Below are 18,800 nucleotides of genomic sequence, written 5' to 3'. Positions count from 1 at the left end.
ACTTAGTCTCATTGTCTTCTTGCAAGGTATCATGGGATCTACAGACCATATATTCTCTTTTATTTATGCTGATTTTCGTGCCGTGTGTGCCCTTGGTTTTCTTTCAGTCTCCCACTTCCTCTTTGCTCTCCTCCATGAGCACTACATCATTTGCAAAAAGCATGCACCAAGGTGCCGCTCTCTGAATGTTTTCTGTAAGTGCATCAGGCATCAATGTGAATAAAAAAGGGCTTAAGTACCGAGCCTTGATGTTCTCTGACTCTTATTAGAAACTGTTTACTTTCTCTTCTCACTTGGTAGCAGCACCCCCAGACATGTTCTGGAAGAGTCTGATGCATCCTTCATGTATCTATTTCATTCTCATGTGTCACTGGGATGACTTCTCTCAGAACGTGGTCCTAAGCCTTATCAAGTTCAGTGAATGCCGTGTGCAGCATTTTCCTCTTCTCTCCATATTTTTCCACAAGCAGTCTTATTGCAAAGATAGCATCTAGTGTTGACTTTCCTGACATGAGTCAAATCTGATTGTCCTGACCTCTACTGCTCTTTGAAGTCTATTATCAATAACTTTCTCCCAGATCTTCATCATGTGGCTCGTGAATTTAATGCGCAGTATTTACCACATTCTTGTGTGTAGCCTTTTCTCTTAAATATTGGTGGTAATTTTTTTTTTCCAGGCATCTTCTCAGTCCTTCTCAGTTCAAAGTTATTTCTCTACTGTTCATTAGTCTGTTTCGCATTGATCAACATATTGCCACTTTCATCTTTAGTGACTTTGATCTCACTGATGTCTTCAGTTCTCTTATCACAGGTCTTTGCCACTCTGTGTATTTTTCTAAACCCTCCTTCATTTCAAGATGGCTATGTACGCCTTCCATGGCTTTAGGCTTAGTGGCTACCACCTCTTTCTTTCTTGTCTTTTTGGGTATTTTACACTGCTGAAAATCCTCCTGTTGGAGCCTCATTTGTCAAAGTTTAAAACACTTTTTATTTTGTTTCACAGCTTCTTGAACTTCTCATTCCACCACCAGATCTCACTGGGGGAAAAAGGCTTTTGCTTTTGTTTCACAAATAGGCTCTTTGCATGTTCTTAAATTTTGCCTACAATATGATTCCACCATTGATTCTGTTTATTAAAATTATTATTATATTAAATGTTTGAAATTCATGGCTTTATATTAGCATACTAGGGTCCTTAGCACTCGGCTGAATGTCAAGTTGGGGAATTTTTCTGTTTTGTGTTTTTCTGATTATAATAATTTACTTAACTTTCCTAGCACTGTGCCTATTATAGTGAATGTAGGTGCTACTACAATATAAACAATTAATAGAGTAATCAAGGTGAGAGATTTCTTAAGTCAGAGAACGAGGGTTTTAGTAGTGGTGACAGTGAAGGAAGGTGTGTGTTGATATTAAACAGGAAATTGACTCAAGACTTAGCGATCATTTGAATAAGGAGAAAAGGACCAAGAGAAACATCAGAGTTTGTGAACCTGGGGAGATGAAGAATAAGGCTGGAGAAAGAAGGAAAATAAAATAGGTTAGTATTCCAATTTATGTAAAATATTCATCTAACATAAAAAATGCAGTAAAAAGTGTGAAGAAAGCTTGGTTTTAAAACAGAAATTTTTTAACAGACATTTTGTTTTTCAAATCTATATACTTCAGGCTTTAAAAGCATATATAACTTAAAGTTCAGGAGGTTTTAAACTCCATTTGTGTCCCTACAGCCAGCCAGCCACCCGCCCACTCTCAACTGCTGCCCTCTTAGCTCTTAAAGGGTGGGTACAACTCCTTTCATGCTTTCCCTTCTAGTGGAAAACCTGAGTCAGGAGTTGGATATGATCTCAGTTTTAGCTTTCCCTTCTAGTAAATAAAACTTTAACGACGCACACCTGCAACTGTAGCTCTGTTGAACTTAGAAAGCAGATGTGTGCTTCAAGAAGAAGAAGAAAAAGTTTTAAAAGGCCTTCTTTGGCCATACTGTTCTCCTTTCAGTAACCTTTCACCAGAAACCTGGGATATTTTTTAAGTTAAACTGTTTCAGTATGTTTCCTAAAATAATCTAAAGATTGACTGCAGGCTAAACAAATTGTTGAATGCAATGATTGGGCCTTCGGGGATTAAGGAATTGGGGAATGAGTCTGAAATAGGAGTTCAGGAAGAGCTCTAGACAGCTTCAAAAAGTCAGAGTTGGACACAAAAAGATTTTTAAAAACAATGAAAAGATTTGATGCAGATGGTACAGTGTGTTTCTACTTCTTTTCTTCTAAACTTTTTTAAAACATGCCCCCTGAAAAGATATGTCCGGTAAAATGGAGATAATATTTTAAGAATGTTAAGATATGATTGATTAATGTTAAGATACGATTATTAATGTAGTGCCTCGATGGGCTGATGTTCAGTGTATAAGAAAAACCTTAGAAATGTAGATATACCCTACATGCGTAAGAGTCCAAAACCACTTTGCAAACTATACACATACTGCATCACTGAAATGATGGAAGATGTCAGCCTGGTGGACAACTTGTTTCACAATGGAAGGGGTAGGGGAAGTTTTGGCCATACACCGCGGGAAACTTCTGTTCTGACAAAAAGAGATTTGGGATCTTTTAATGTCTTACCCCAGCATTTCTGCTCTGCATAAGTATGGAAATGGTCTGTACTTCTTTCCACCAGCCAGAGGCTGGGAGGGGTGCTCGACCCCTGCTGTGCCCCAGGTGCAGCCCCCACTTCACCCTTTCCCCCAAGGCCACATCCCCATCCTGCCTCTTCCCACCCTGTTCCATCTCCTCTCCCAAGGCACCCGCCTTTGCTCCTCTCCCTCCCCTCCAGCGCCTCCTGCATGCCACAAAACAGCCAATCGTGGCAGGCAGGAGGCACTGGAAGGGAGGGTGAGGCTCTGATTGGCGGGGCTGCCAGTGGGCGGGAGGCACTGCAGGGGCTGCCGGTGGCTGCTCAGCACGCATCGTTTTTTTCCCGGAGCACCCACGGAGTTGGCGCCTATGCCACCAGCTCTTAGGCAGAGTCAGACTTGTTTGCTGCTAAAAACCTCCAATTTTGATTTGCCTGAGTGCTTTGCCCTGTTATAGGGTTCCACCACTGCTTGTGACAAAAAATAGCTTCGGGTAGGCAGCTCACAGGGAGATAGTGGCTTAATGCCTAGAAGTCTCCCTGCTGAAGAGGTTTGCAGGAGACAGGCCCGGGGGGGGGGGGGGGGTTCAAACTGTGGCCATTTTAAGCCGGCCTGCGAGCTCCCGCTGGGGAGCAGAGTCTGGGGCTTTCCCTGTGGGGCGCAGGGTCAGGGGCCGCACCACGGCTCCCGGAAGCCGCAGCATAGCCCCGCTCCAATGGCCCCCTCTATCGCTTCAGTGGGAACTGCAGGGGCAGTGCCTGTGAATGGGGCAGCGCGCAGAGCTTTCTGGTTACGCTGCCGCATAGGAGCCGGAGAAGGGACATGCCGCTGCTTCCGGGAGCCGCTTGAGGTAAGTGCCGCTGGGAGCCTGCACCCCTGAGCCTCTCCCCACACCTCCACTCCCTCCCCCAGCCCTGACCCCCTCCTGCCCTTCAAACCTCTCGGTCCCAGCCTGGAGCACCCTCTTACACCCCAAACTCCTCGTTCCCAGCTCCACCCCAGCCCAGAACCCCCTCCTGCACCCTGAACTCCTAATTTCTGGCCCCACCCCAGAGCCCGCACCCCCAACCAGAGCCCTCACTACCACCACCCCCTGCACCCCAGCCCCAAATTTGTGAGCATTCATGGCCCACCGTACAATTTCTATTCCCAGATGTGGCCCTCGGGCCATAAAGTTTGCCCACCCCTGAGATTGGCAGACCAGAAGTGAGGAACTTGCTCTATGAAGGGGGGCAGTGATGACTAGGGATAATGGGTTAGGGGAAGGAGAGCTGTTTCCAGAGAAGAGATGGAAAAGGTGACCGAACAGTGAGGGTGGCAGGTTGGTGCAGGATGGTGGTGAGAGTGAGAAGAAACAGGAGCTGAATTTACTTGTCTCCCATTCCTTACTTTGTAAGAGTGAAAATACTTGGTGTTTCTGTGGCTTAATGTATGATTTGGATATTTGAAGGCACACTGCCTTTTCCCTTCTGCTTTACTACTACTGGGAACATGCATTAATGGCCACATAAAACATGCATGGGAGTATCTTTTTCCAAATTATTGTACTGTACACTAACTTCAGAGTATTTTTTGACATTCTAACATTTATTTTATGATCGCATGGTGCAAGTACCGTCTTAGCATACAACAGTATGATGCCAGAATGATGGAACTTTAGCAATATGCTGCTGTGACATGAGATGCCTGAACACAAGAAGCTGTTGTTTTAGGCTGATCAGAAACATCAAATCTATCTACGTGCACATACACACTTTTATTATATGGATCTTAAATGGGTTTGTCTCAAAATAAAGCTCACTTTTTCCATTGGACTAAATGCCACACGAGATCTTTATCGGATGTGTTCTTGCTCGTATCTGTAGCAGCACTATTTCTGTTTTCAAAGTGGCATTCAGTCCGTTATTTTAAACCCTGGGGCATATTCGGTTCATGTTATCAGTAGACCAGAAATTGCCTGTTGGATTTCTATAAGAAATACTTTTTAATATTCATTCATAAACAGTTTGGCAGAGGCCCAAATTTGTGCTTTTGTATAATCCTTGAAACTAAGGTTTTAATCTGGGGTATATGGCAACACATTCATCAGTTCACACAATAGTGTGCACAATTTAGATTAAATTGGCTTTTAAAAAGAAAAAACCCAAATCTTCTCTGGGCTCACATATTGTAGGATATATTTAAATCCAATGCAGATTAAAAATCATTGAAATAACTAACTTTCTTAGATTCCTACCACAAAACCATTTATGTTATTTAAAATTATATGAAGGCAGGAACTGTGTAGCAAAAATAACAACTTTAGCTTGGCAGCCATCTTTACAGAGCAAATCCAGTGAGCAGTAACAGTAAAAAATGCATTGTAGCAGAAATTTACTTTTTCTGGAACAGGAGACAGAAAACCATATTGTATTTGTGTATGCTGAGTTCCTTTTTTGTAGCAAGAAGGGAAGGGATTGCCTTTTTTATCTTACAGTACATCAAAAAGGGGGAACAGTTAATTTCTCTCATTATTTATATGGCACCATAATTGTACATGACACTGTAGAGTGGATGGAATGTGCTCAATAGTTAACAGAATCATGCTTCAAAGATAGAGACACTACAAAATAATACAGAACATACTAAACAAAGAGTGGAGCTTTAATGCTTTGCATGCTAAATGGGTCCTTAGAATCTTTGAATTAGGAACTGGAGCGAACTGGATGTACATTAACCATAATTCCAGATGTTTTGAATGCTGGGAAGAAAACATGGGATTAGTATTTACTTTTGGGGGAATTCTGTGCCACTGTGCAATGCAGAATTTTGCAGAAATTAATGTTGTGCGCACACAATTTCCTTTTTTCCCCACAGAAATGAGCCGCAGAGATGTTGGCTGCCACTAGGGGATGCTGGACCTGGCAAACCCCAGCTCATAAATAAAAGACAAGGCCAGGGGGAGTGGGCGGGAACGGGAGGTTTTCCAGCAGTTGCCGTTTCCAGCATGTCCTGAAGGAAGGTGACCGTGACGTGCAGGAAACTCCAAGCAAGCCCAGGACCCAGCATCAGGCTGTTTCTTCCTCTGGATCCCTGGGTCCTAGGAGATAGGATCTGTGAGTGTCTTGGCCGGGGGCAGCCCACAGCTGGGCTCTGAAGCATAGAGGATATGAGTGTCTGGGCTGGGGAGGGGGACCCTGCAGCTGGCCTCTGGTGGGTAGGGGTAGGTGGTGAGAGTGTGTGCGAGCTGGGGGGGCCCTGCAGTTCACTTCTGGGGGGAGAATGTGTGGGCTGGGGGGGGGCTGCAATTGGGCTCTGCGGAGGGGGGCTGCAGCTGGGCTCTGTGGAGGGGGAGAGGGAGGGAGGGAGAATGTCTGGGCCGGAGGGGCCCTGCAGTTGGGCTCTGGAGGGGGGGGTGTGTGTCTGGCCCCCCAGTTGGGCTCTGCGGGGAGGGGGCAGAGAAGCAGGAACTGGGTTGTCACAGGGGTTTCTTTAACTCTCTACTCCTAGGGAGGGTTTTGTGTGTCAATTGTTGCAGACACACTTGCTGACAAGTATTATGAATAAAATTACCAAAATAGTTGAAACTAGCATGGTTAGATAATGTTATTTTGGCAAAATGTGCAGAATATTGCAGAATTTTTAATTTTTTGATGCAGAATTCCCCCAGGAGTAAGTGTTGGATGGAAGAGACAAAGGAATTGGTTAGGATGGCAGCTTAGGTGGGAGTGTACGGTGAAGTAGTGAGCGGATACAAAGATGGAGGGGAGGTGCAGGCACTTTTTAGAAACTTTCAACATGAGGAGGAGAAGCTTGAACTTTATTGGCTTACGCTTTTCCTCTACATAAAAATACTTAAGAAATGTAGGAGACCAGGTCAGAGCAGTAGGAAAAGATAATGATTTTGGCAGCTTTGTTTTAGGTGCATTAGAGCAGGGCGGCCCATAGGGGGAGATGTTGCAGTTTTCAAGCCAGAATATAAGGGCATTGACTGCTATTTTGACAGTAAGACTAAAGAAGACAAGATGAATTTGAGATATTATAGAGGAAATAGTGGCAGGATTTGACAAGGACATGAATGTAAGAGGTAACAGGAAGGAGAACAATCAAAGATTGCACCATGGTTGTGAGTGTAGGTAACAGGAAGAATGGTATTGCTGGCAGGAAAAGTGAGGAAGAGAATGAGTTTGAGAGAAAAGAGTAACTTCCTTTAGACCAGTGGTTCTCAAACTTTTGTACTGGTGACCCCTTTCACACAGAAAGCCTCTGAGTGCAGACCCTCCCCCCTCTTATAAATTAAAAATATTTTTATATTTAACACCATTATAAATGCAGGAGGCAAAACGTGGTTTGGGATGGAGGCTGACAGCACGCAACCGCCCATGTAATAACCTCACGACCCCATGAGAGGTCCCGAACCCCAGTTTGAGACGTACTGGACCAAATTCACTGTTGGTATAACTGCACTGACTTAATTGAACTTGCTCCCATTTATGCCTGTAGTGAATTTGTTCATTGGATGGAAGGTGGTGGCAAGACATCGAAGAAGAGTGATCAGAGAGGGCAGATGGAGATGTAGAACTGGACAGAGATCACAGGTGGATAAATATTTGAGAATAATTATTGTAGAGGTGGATAGCTGAATCAATAAGAGCTGATCAAATGAGTTTAGGATATAAGTGTAGAGGAAAAAAAGACAAGGACCTAGGATGGAATACTGTAGAATTCAGGGCTTTGGAGCTGTGCTCCGGCTCCGCTCCAGCTCCAGGCAAAAACCTGCAGCTCCACTGGTCTGGAGCTGCTCCGCACTCCAGCTCTGGGCTCTGCTCCAAAGCCGTGGTAGAATTCCAGCTAAGACACCTGTAGTAATACTCTTTCGCTACTGATATTCAATTGTAATTAATTTTGGTTTCTGTTGAAATGAAGGCTCTATTCTGTTGAGAGTATTATTAATGGAAACTCTATAGATTTGTTGTAGACATTACAATGTTTGAGTGAGAATTTATTGTCGAACATTATTTTTTAACCACAACCTAAAATACAAAACAATTCAAAGCTCTTTTATTCTACTACATGAGGATTCTGAAGTGTGTTGCAGAAATCAAATTGAAAGGAAAATCTGATAGTTGCCACTGTCTTTAAAAACTTGTTTTTTAGGATTTAGTTTATTAATACAAGGCATGTTGTGTATTTACAGTTTCATTTATGATGATATTCTGTCAACACTGTATAACAGAAGGGAAAGGAAACATTCTTCTGAGATTTTCTATGTGAGGTGCTGAAAGGTTGACGTAACTTGTGTAAAGATTTTAAAAAATCAGTCTGTCAGTATAAAGTATAAACTAAGCTTGTTTTTTCACAAAGAAAGATTGATTTAATCCTTGGCATACGTATTTCAGTGCCTTGGACCTACACTGCTGTATACAGAAAGTCAGTTTTCAAATGTTATCTGAAAGTTTCGTTGCTTAGTGGTTTTAAACACTTCCATGTTTTTCCACATCTTAAAATTATTATATTAATTTGTGATTATTCAAACAGTTTTTTAAAAAGACTGACAACGAAACAAGCATTCACCTTTGCAGAAATTACTTTAACACGGTAAAGAGCTGTACTTTGATTTAATGCCTAGTTTATCTGTATTATTTTCCTGTTTGTTTCATTTGTTTCATATTGCATAACATACTGTGCAAATTATACATAGGCTAATTGTAAAGATTTCCTAACCATACACTGTATTAAAAATGGGCTGGAACAATAGATCAGACACACAGTTATCTATGAATATTTGAAGACTATGTTCAGTAGTCAGAGAGAGTTCAGTGTGGTACAAAAAGGGTTAAAATGGAGTAAGTAGTTGAAATCACAAAAAGGAAAACTAGGCTGAAAAAACTCCTAATGGTAAGATCTGCTGTACTGTAGACTAGTCACCTATGAGGACTGTGGGAAACCCTATTATATGAGACATTTAAAGTAAGACTGGACAACGTACTAGAAAACATATTAAGAATGGCCATACTGGATCAGACCAGTGGTCTGTCCAGCCCAGTATCGTGTCTTCTGACAGTGACCAATGCCAGATGCTTCAGAGGGAACGAACAGAACAGGGCACTTATCGAGTGATCCATCCATCCCCTGTTGAAGGAAACTATCCTGCAATGGCAAGTAGAAGGAGTAGGGCTCTGATTCTGAAATCAGATCTATGCCGTTCGACACTTACCCAATGGGGTTTCCCATGAGTGTATATCAACGCTGCAGCTGGGAGCACGTCTCCCAACTCAGGTAGACAGACACGTGCTAGCTCTGCACTAGCTAGCACACTAAAAATAACTGTGTGGATGTTGTGGCAGGGCAGTGGCTTGGGTTAGCCACCCTAGTTCAACCCCTGGCAGTCAGGTGGGCTTGGACTGAGGCTGCCAGCCCAAGCCACTGCCCACCACAACATCCACGCTTACTTTTAGTATGGTAGTTGAGCAAAGCTAGCACGAGAGTTTGTCTACCCAGGCAGGGAGGGATGCTCCCAGCTGCAGTGTTGACATACCTACTGACTTCAGTATTCTCAGACTAAAAACTTAAAAATGTGTTTCAGTGGAGTCCAATAAATTCCCTCCTCCCACCTACCCAGAAACATGTACTTTACAAAATATTCCTCACTGCCATGTACTTTTTCATTATTTACTATCACTCCACCTGATTTACCACCACTGCATAATACAGTTATAGTTTAAGAAGCAGAGCGACATCTATATTCAGGTAGTATACACATTTCTATTCAAAGGAATCGTTTTTGTTTCTTTAACACTTTCCCTTTTACCTGTTAGACTGAAATTTTGGCAGGTGTTCAGTGTGCAAGAACTTCTTAAAATCTGAGTCAAACGTTTCAACCATTTTCCAGAATGAAAAATATTTTCCCATTATTTAAAAAAAAACAAAACATGCAAGCTAGAAACTTGAAATCTTGGCAGGGAGTTGGTGTCTTGGTCGCTAGGATGTGCCTTTGGGTGGACTGGTGATTTGTCAATGGTATAAGAGTTTAAAAACATGTTTGTGTGTTTTGTGCATGCACGAGCATGCTTGATTGATTGTTACACAATATATTCACAAGGAGAGAGAGAGGAGATGCGGGAGGGGCAATAGCCTATCCGCTTCTATTCACCCGACCCCACCCCACCCATGGCTCCCACCCAAGCACTATAGGAGGTCTTCATACCGTCGACCTATAGTACCAGTTTGACAAATTTACTCAGGTCCTTCAGATTAAGTCCTGTCTGGTGAACCACAGAGAATTCACCTAAGAAGCAAACTGCTTCATAATCAAAGTTGGTAGCTCTGCTCTTGAAGTAATTTCATTTGCCATTCCCCCTCTCCCTGCTCCTGTTTATAATGGCTAGGAGTATGGATGAGCCTTGAAATTGAAGGCTCAGCACAGAGACACTCAACTTCCTGAGTGCTACTCTCTCCTAAAGGAATAATACAAATTGGAAGTGGGGTGCTTGGAATCTCTGGTGTCATAAACTTTTTCTGTATGCATGGTCAAAAGAAAAGTTGACATCAGATGAAGAAAAGAATACAAAAAATGGTCAATTATCTTGAATTTGGCCCTTCGTGCTCCACTCTGGCGAGGAATGGATGGAGGGGGAGGGTACTATGCGCAGCCTGCAATGGAGCAGGGAGTGGACTCTAGAACGGACAGTGGGGACTGGTCAGTGCCCTGGGGCATGGGGTTCCCCGATCCTCCCCTGCAAAACAGCACACCCAAAGCCCTCCCCCGGCAACCAAGTTGGAGAGGCTAGTTCGATGCATGCTGGCGGGGGGGGGGGGGGTCCCAATACTCCCCAGTGCAAAATAGCATGCACATACCCCTCTGCCTGCAAGCCAGACGTTGAGAAAGGGAGGAGGAAACCTTCCGGCTGAGCCTCTGCTGCTCTCCCAACCCCAACTTTTCCCCCCTCCCCCCAAAAATCTCTCTTCCAAACCCTAACTCCAAACTCTCCCTACACATGCTCTCCATGCAGGCTCTATCAGGCAGGGCAAGTGGATGGGGTTGTGTGCCCTGGAGCTGTGCTGAAGGGCCAGGGTTGGGAGGGGAGTGGAAAGATACAGTTTGGGAGGGACAATGCCCCTACACGCCCCCCCAGTCTCCACTCCCTGGATGTGACATCACAACATGACAAACGTTGCTCTTATGTGGTAGCTATGTTCCTGTTACCAAGTGGACAATTCACAGTAGGGAAAGTCTTCTCAGGGGAAATATTGCTCGTAAGCGGCGGTTGCTCTTACAAGGTGTTGCTGCAAACAAGGGTCTACTGTACTTGGATACCGAGGTTGAGAGATTCCAGATGTTATTTATGGTTCCAGAACACTTACACTATTCAGAAGCATGAGTGATCTTGGAAAAGTACTGGCTATATTATGCTTTGCCAGGGTTTTCCATTGTATTAAAAATTCTGATTTCTTATCAAGTAGTAGCTTTATACAACTGCCTAGTTGATGTAATTTTGCTCCATTCAAGAAAAGGAATGGGAGACTAAATGGGATCATAGCTGTGAGCAGCGCAATCTGGGAAACAGACAGATTCCAGAACTTGTCTGAACCACAATCCCAGACTATCTGATCTGTTCCACTCAGATCTGTAAGGTTAGGAAGAACAGAGTTCATGAATTACTTATGTATAACATAAAAATATAGTTATGGCTAATAGCACTCTAGGACTTTGCTAAGAAAGATTAGGAAATATCATTATGTCACATGCACAGTTAAATTCCTTTAATATAACAGCATAATCTCTCACCAAAACACAATATAAAACCGTAAATAGGATGTACCACTCCAAATAGTACTGTGCTTTCACCTCTGTTCTAACTACAAACAACGTGGGACTGTTTGTGCCTTTTATGTAATATATATAGTTGTGTCCTGAAATTTAAAAGTATGCAGAAATGATACATAATAAAGGTATACAATGAACCTTGGACACTAATATCGATTAATCCTTCTGAGACAGTTCTTGTTTCTCCTTGCCAAAATATGGTAAATAGAAAATTAAATAGTCTCGGCTTTGTTCCTTGGAAGATTACTAAAAGGTGAAGTGAAGCTTCTTTCTCTTACTTTCTGGCAGGAGAGCAGCAGCGTCCATAAGTGCCAAGTATAATAGAACTAAGTAAACTTAACCTTTGTCATGAAAAGAAAATTAACTAGAAATGAAAAACTTGCTTTGAATTTTATGAAAGCAGAGAAAAAGTAGTCAAGGAACTTGAGGAAGGTGACTAGCTGATTGTTTCCATCTTATTTATGGATGACCTAGGGTGGCTGCTGGTGTACATTACTTGAATTATAATAATACTTTTCACTTATATAGCACCTTTTCTCTTAGGATACCAAGGCTGTTATCCTCTCTTTTTCTTATGGGGAAAATCAGAGGCAGTTTGGGTTCTTTAGCTGATTTCTAAGACTCTGTATTAGTCCTCCCTAAAATGAAGTACATGAAAAGTTTCATATCTGGCTTGTCATAAGCACTATTTATTATACTGATGTGTTTCTAATGTATGTTTGAAACATTGAATGTTACAGTATCTCAATCTCCAACTATTTCATGGTAACTTTGAAAGAATTACTTATATCCTACTTACTAGTTCCAGATTTCTGTGGCAAGTTTGATTACCAGTTTTAGAATGTAGTTTTCCATTACTGTATTTTTCTAAAGCAGAAAAGCTGTGCAGTAGAATTAAAAGTAATATGTTGATGAGATGAATGCTTGAGAAAATTTTAAATTTCAGTGGAACCATTAGCATCTCCATATTATTACTTGTGAAGGGGTCTAAGCAAATCCAAAAAAAAAATTTTGATGCACTAAATCTTAACCAGCTTGGGAAGTAATAGCATCTAAACTGTACTGAAATCTTACTTGTAAACCATAGTATTTAGTATTAATGGATAGGTTGCGCAGCCATTACTGTATTGAGCTGTGATCTTTATTTTATTTGACTTATATCACACCTCTTTCACTTTGTAATGAAGTCAGTCATGTTGTGATTTAGGACTGTACTTTGTTTTTAATCTCTTATTCAAACTCTTATTCGGATGCAGGCATGTTTCAGTGCAAGACTCTCTTATTTTTGCTTTCAGATGGTCTTCTTGTTGTTGGTGTCCATTCAGCGAAGTTCCCAAACGAAAAGGTTCTCAATAACATTAAAAGTGCTGTTCTTAGATATAACATTACCCACCCTGTGGTAAATGATGCTGATGCAACACTTTGGCATGAGCTGGAAGTGTCTTGCTGGCCAACTCTGGTCATTCTTGGGCCTCGTGGAAATATGCTGTTTTCTCTTGTTGGAGAGGGACACAAAGATAAATTATTTTTATTTACTTCTATTGCTTTGAAGTTCTACAAAGAGAAAGGACAAATCACAGATAACAAAATTGGAATAAAATTGTACAGAGACTCTCTGCCTTCTTCTCCCTTGCTGTTTCCTGGCAAAGTGACTGTAGACAATTCAGGAAATAGACTTGTGATAGCAGATACCGGACATCACAGGATTTTGGTTGTCAGGAAAAATGGGCAAATCCTACACACCATTGGAGGTAAGATTTACATTAATTTCTCAGAATCATGTTATTTTAGAGCATAGGCTTTTCAGAGAAGTTCTGCATTCTTTGTGTTCAGCGCTCAGCATATTGTAGACATTTGAAAATAATTACTGATTTTTTTTTTCAACTATTTTGTTTAAGCATTTTGCTTACAACTCCCTTTTAAATATTTTTTTTTTGGATAGTAAAATAACTTTTAGAACAAATCTATGTGAGAGACTCTATGAATACACTTGTTTAAGGTGCCTCATGTTTCTAATTGTTAGAGTAATTTTGACATTTTTATATTAATTTCAACATGCAGTACAGATAGCAGAGTATAGAATCTGCCCAGACAATTACTAGTTATAGATCGCTTTGTGTACATGGTGCTGTACATCTAAATAGCAGGTACTCTGTCGCTCCTTCTCTGACACCACAAAGACAGAATCCACTGCAAGGGAGTGGGTGAGCCAGGGAGATGAGGTGAGACACAAACACCTCCCTCAGTCCACTGAAAATGCAATACTGATGAACCCTTTCTTATTAGTGGAATCCTGAGGCCAGCTGCTAACTCGGGATTCCCTAGGAGCATTGCTCTTTAACAATCTCATGTAGTGTCTGCAACAAATTAATTGAAGTCTTGAACTGTAGTATAGAAACCTAAAAGTCTAGAAATTGACTAGAAATAATTGTCAAACTGCCTAGTCATTTTTTCCTAACAAAGCAAGAATGCAAAAGTAACATACTGCATAGTGAGAAGTAAACTACATATTTAAATTTAGTTACTAAGATAGCCTGGGTAGCAAAGGTAATTTTTAATGTCTCTTTAAAAGTGTTCAGCTTTCTCTTTTGTTCACCACACAGACCTAATCATTCTTCTGCACCTCTTATATGCATTTTTTGTTATAATCTTACATAAAAAAAGTGAACAGTGATTGCATCTTATAGGTTCTTTTGGTCATATCTATATTAAACGTATACCTGTTATAACAGCCCAATTACAAGCCATCCTACTGACAACCACTACTGACAAATTTTTCTATGGGTCTGATGCAAAACCATTAAAGTCAAAGGAAAGTTTCCCATTGACATCAGTGAGTTTTGCACCAGGCCCTCTGTGTATATATGGATTATTTCAATTCATCTGCCATTGAATAACACCTGCTTCATTGTAGGATGTTGCAGTTATTAAAACAATGCCAGCAATACTACAGTTTTTAAAACAGGAACCTTATTAGTTGAATGACAGCAGATTAAGTAGGCAGAACATAATTATCCAAGTAAAAAATCTGATCAGGACACCAGCGTTAGCACCTTCCACAACAGCAGAGGTTTTATGTGAATTCTTATGATCAGTAAGACGGCGTCTCTAACAGCAAGGTGTTCCTTAATATGATGTTGGGTTAGTCATTCAGTAGTGATTCAAAGGGAAGAGTACTATCTATTTTAATTAATAAGACCACTTATCACATCCTGTGCAGTCTGAGAGGTCTTGCATCCAAATACTTTTTGAGCTTGATTCTGCATAAATAATTAAATTTGGCATTGTCACATCCTGTATTTGCTATCTGTAAACCCTAAACTGTCATCTTACAATTTATATGTAAAAGTTAATAGTAATTTGTTTATTTTAGTGACTCAGTAAAAGAGTTGTGGGCAGAAAACAATGTAGCAAAGATTATAATTCAGTAATAAGTGTTGGTATCCACTGAGGTTAAAATAACTGAATTTGCGTCATAGATCGTGATGCAAACTTAATAAAGTCTAAATGTCTTCCTGTGACAGCTGCAGCTAATTCATTTTACAATATACTCTGTCTCTCATTGTAAGATATGATACTTACATTTACAGTTTTTTGTGTAGATCATGATGCTCTTCTCTCTCCTTATCGTGCTGTCTAGAAGGCTAACTAGATCCATTCTTCATGCTGCCCTTTACATGCAGTTCAATACCTCTTTGTTGCTAATAATTACTGATCAAGAACTGTTTTTGCTAGCTGAAAATTACCTTGATTTGTAGCTTATCCAGAATACTAAATAACTGAAGTAAATAAAAGTAATGAAGTTAAAATGTTTGTAGCTAATTTGCTTTAATGTAGCCAGGATTAAAATACTGAGAGATGGCTTTTCTGAAATTGTGTCTGTCTTAGTCCAAGAAAAGAGAAGCAATTTAGAATCCCAGTAAAAGACTTTTATTGTGAATGTTGCTTGAGTGGAGAACCCGTGTATGCCTAGAACTTGAGGAGAAAAATGTCAGAATATTGAATTGTATCATTGCTGTTGCACAGCAAGGTGATTCTAAAATGAAACTATACAGAAGAGATCTAAAAAATAACTGAACTGTATGCAGAGCTGCAAAAGCACCTTGTGGAAAATGCTTAAATCTGTAAAATAATTGTACATGTGATTGCTTACTGTTTTCCTTTTTTTGCAGTGTGAAATTTTATTCTCTTGATTGGGTTGTTTCATGTTTAGGACCAAACAGTGGGAGAAAAGATGGAAGATTTTCAGAGGCAGCATTCAATTCACCGCAGGGGGTGGCTATAAAGAATAACATTATTTTTGTAGCTGATACAGAAAACCATCTGATTAGAAAGGTAAAATTTTCATTTAAAAGCAAGTTAAAGGATAACAGTGCAAATTCTATTCCCAGTTGCACAAATGAAAATTGACATCAAAGAAATTATTCACAAATTATGCTGTGTAACTGAGAGTAGAATTTGGCCCAGTATTTATCAATAACTAAACCAATATTTTTTGCCCAATTTGTTTTTAGAGGAATCATGTCCACTTTTGCTATATTTAAATACTCAAACTATTAATAACAGCAATTTAATACTTTCCTAATGGAAAATGTTCAATAATAATTGAAATATTGTGTGCCAGGACATTTTTTCCAGTAAAATGATGCATACCTGATTGTCCTGACAAACCCCTGATTTGCCTATTATTTTGCTATGAGAAATATCTAGTGTTAGTAATAAATATGGAAATTGTTTTCCCTTCATTTCAAGTTACAAACCTAACATCATACTTTTATGTACAGTACAAGTATTGTGGTGCTGTGGTAGAGTAGGACTCATAGTTTTTGTAGAGCTGTACAGTAGAGTAACAAGCCACAAGTAGTCATTTATATTCTTATAAATTTAGGATTCTCACTATGTGAATTTATAGACTCAGTTCCTCCCGGTTATTAAATGAAGGGCTATGCTGTTGTAAATGTGGTACTCCTTAAATTTGTGATTTGGATCTTGGATGTGACCTGTGATTAATTCAGAAGACCAAGGAGTTGCAGTTCATGGCAGCAAAAAGATGACATCTTACTGATGAAAGCATTTTCTACATATCATAGAAACTTATTGCTTTAGCACATAGTTATTCCTAGATGATTAACCATTGCCCTTTTTCTGAAGGGGTACTTCGATAGCACAATCTTTAAAGAACTGAGGTAATCTAAAAGCTATTTTTGTGTGCTTTCAGTTGTTTTTGACGCTGGCAAAAGACAAATTTAAATGTAAAAGTGGAATTATTGATACAGATGTGGTGTAATATTGCATATAAACAGGCTCCTCTTTATTCCTTTTTTACATAATCATCAGGAGTAATTAATGACAAATTAGAGGAAGACTCAATCAGAAAATCCTTTGTGAAAATTGAAAATGAATGCAGGAGGAGAGCGGGGGATTGGGAAGGCAGAAATGAAACAGAACATTCTTTTTCACTGAAATAGGCATAAATTAAGCTTTGTCTACATTAGCACTTGTGGAGGAGTGGAGAGCTCCTACACAGGAGATCTTATAGCTGTGCAGCTGGAGTGGTACAGCTGTGCTGCTGTAAGATCTGTAGTGTAGACATAGCCTGAGTTGCACGTCTTGCTAATTAATAATAACTAATAAGTTATTAATAACTTATATAATAATAATAATAATAACTAATAAGTAAATTCTAGAGTATCATTTGCCGTGTGCACGTTATGATACATGGTATGTTTTTGTGTGTATATAATTTTTTTAAAACACATTGTTTTATTTTAAAATAAAATTCTAACATAGGTGTCCATTGTCCATGCACTTTTCTAGAGAAGACCTGATATATTTCTTTAGTTGCTTTGACTTAATCATGACAGAAAGGTCATTTACCATTTTGGTGCAGATGGAAAATAAAATGAGGCTTTTCAATAAGTCTACTAATTTTAGCAAAGGTTGTTAATTGTCTTGTAAAATACGTGACACTCAAATTGGCAATCAGTTTCTGTCTGTAGGCAACTTGTTACATAGCAGACTTTCTGTTTTAGGGTAAGTCTACACAGGAGCTAGAGCTGTAATTCCTAGCTTGTGTAGACATATCCACTCTAGCCCTGATCAAACTAGCTTGTTAAAAACTAGAAGTGAAGCTTCCATGGCATGAGCAGTGCATTGGGCTAACCACCCGTGAGAATGGTCCTGTCTGAAACCATAGGCACATACTTGGAGTGGCTTGCCCGTTCCATCACTCACAAAACCACAGCTATACTTCTATTTTTAGTGTGCTCGCTCGATGAGAGCTAGCATGGGTGTGTTTACCCAACTGGGAAATTACATCTCCTGCTCCAGTGTACACGTACCCTTAGACATTTAGGTCAGTTAGCTAAGGAAAAAGTCAGTATCACCGCCTATAAAATCATTGTATGTATTACTTTTTTCCCCTCATAGATTGACCTTGAATTAGAGATGGTGAACACTGTAGCAGGCATTGGAATACAAGGCACGGACAAGGAGGGTGGAGCAAAAGGAGAGGAGCAGCCCATCAGCTCACCATGGGATGTGATCTTTGGAAGTTCAGGTACTGTATCAATTGAGCTTGAAATTTTGCACATTTAAATAAGCATTTTGGCATATTTAAGTCAGCTTTCCAAATATATATATATATATATATATATATATATATATATATATAATATATATATAATTTTTTTTACTAATTGTCTAATTCTTAGATGTAAAATCAGTTTGTTTTCATAATCTGGCCTAATGAGCTATGGCTTTCATGCACACAGATACCACAGTTTTCCGCAGGTATCAAATCCAGGATTGTTAGCATAAAAACGTAAGGCTCTGCTACTTGAGGAGAACTTTGTGAATTGTAGTAGGCTGAATAATCCCTGGGATCAGACACTAGAGGGAGTCATGATCACTTGCATTAGCCCAGGGGTAGGCAACCTATGGCACGCGTGCCAAAGGTGGCACGCCAGCTGATTTTCAGTGGCACTCTCACTGCCTGGGTCCTGGCCACCGGTCTGGGGGGCTCTGCATTTTAATTTAATTTTAAATGAAGCTTCTTAAACATTTTAAAAACCTTGTTTACTTTACGTACAACAATAGTTTAGTTATATATTAGAGAGAGAGACCTTCTAAAAATGTTAAAATGTATTACTGCACTAGCCCATTGTATTGCACAAGAATCATTCAGACAGCAACTGTAATTTAATAGGATCTTTTAAAATGTGTGTATACATTAGAAAGCTAATGCACCACCTTCCTACAATAGGCCATCAAAGATCTCTAACCATTTGTAAACATTAGGATTTAGGAAATGGAAATGACACTAATTTGGGATTTGCTGTGTTCATTCCTGGATCCGTG

General features: G+C 40.1%; 1 protein-coding gene across 1 annotated transcript in view; it reads left to right on the top strand.

Annotated features, from left to right (window-relative positions):
* The window catches only part of NHLRC2 (NHL repeat containing 2), a 54,230-nt gene that overhangs the window by 9,067 nt on the left and 26,363 nt on the right, over positions 1 to 18,800 (top strand). Inside the window, exons 3-5 of the mRNA XM_074959299.1 lie at positions 12,737 to 13,192; positions 15,655 to 15,776; positions 17,871 to 18,000. Of these exons, the coding sequence (XP_074815400.1) occupies positions 12,737 to 13,192; positions 15,655 to 15,776; positions 17,871 to 18,000 (708 nt within the window). The remainder of the gene's footprint in view (positions 1 to 12,736; positions 13,193 to 15,654; positions 15,777 to 17,870; positions 18,001 to 18,800) is intronic.

The sequence above is a fragment of the Natator depressus genome, chromosome 7 (genome assembly GCF_965152275.1).
Source record: "Natator depressus isolate rNatDep1 chromosome 7, rNatDep2.hap1, whole genome shotgun sequence".
Taxonomy (NCBI): Eukaryota; Metazoa; Chordata; order Testudines; family Cheloniidae; genus Natator; species Natator depressus.
This window is presented reverse-complemented; position numbering and strand designations above follow the sequence as displayed.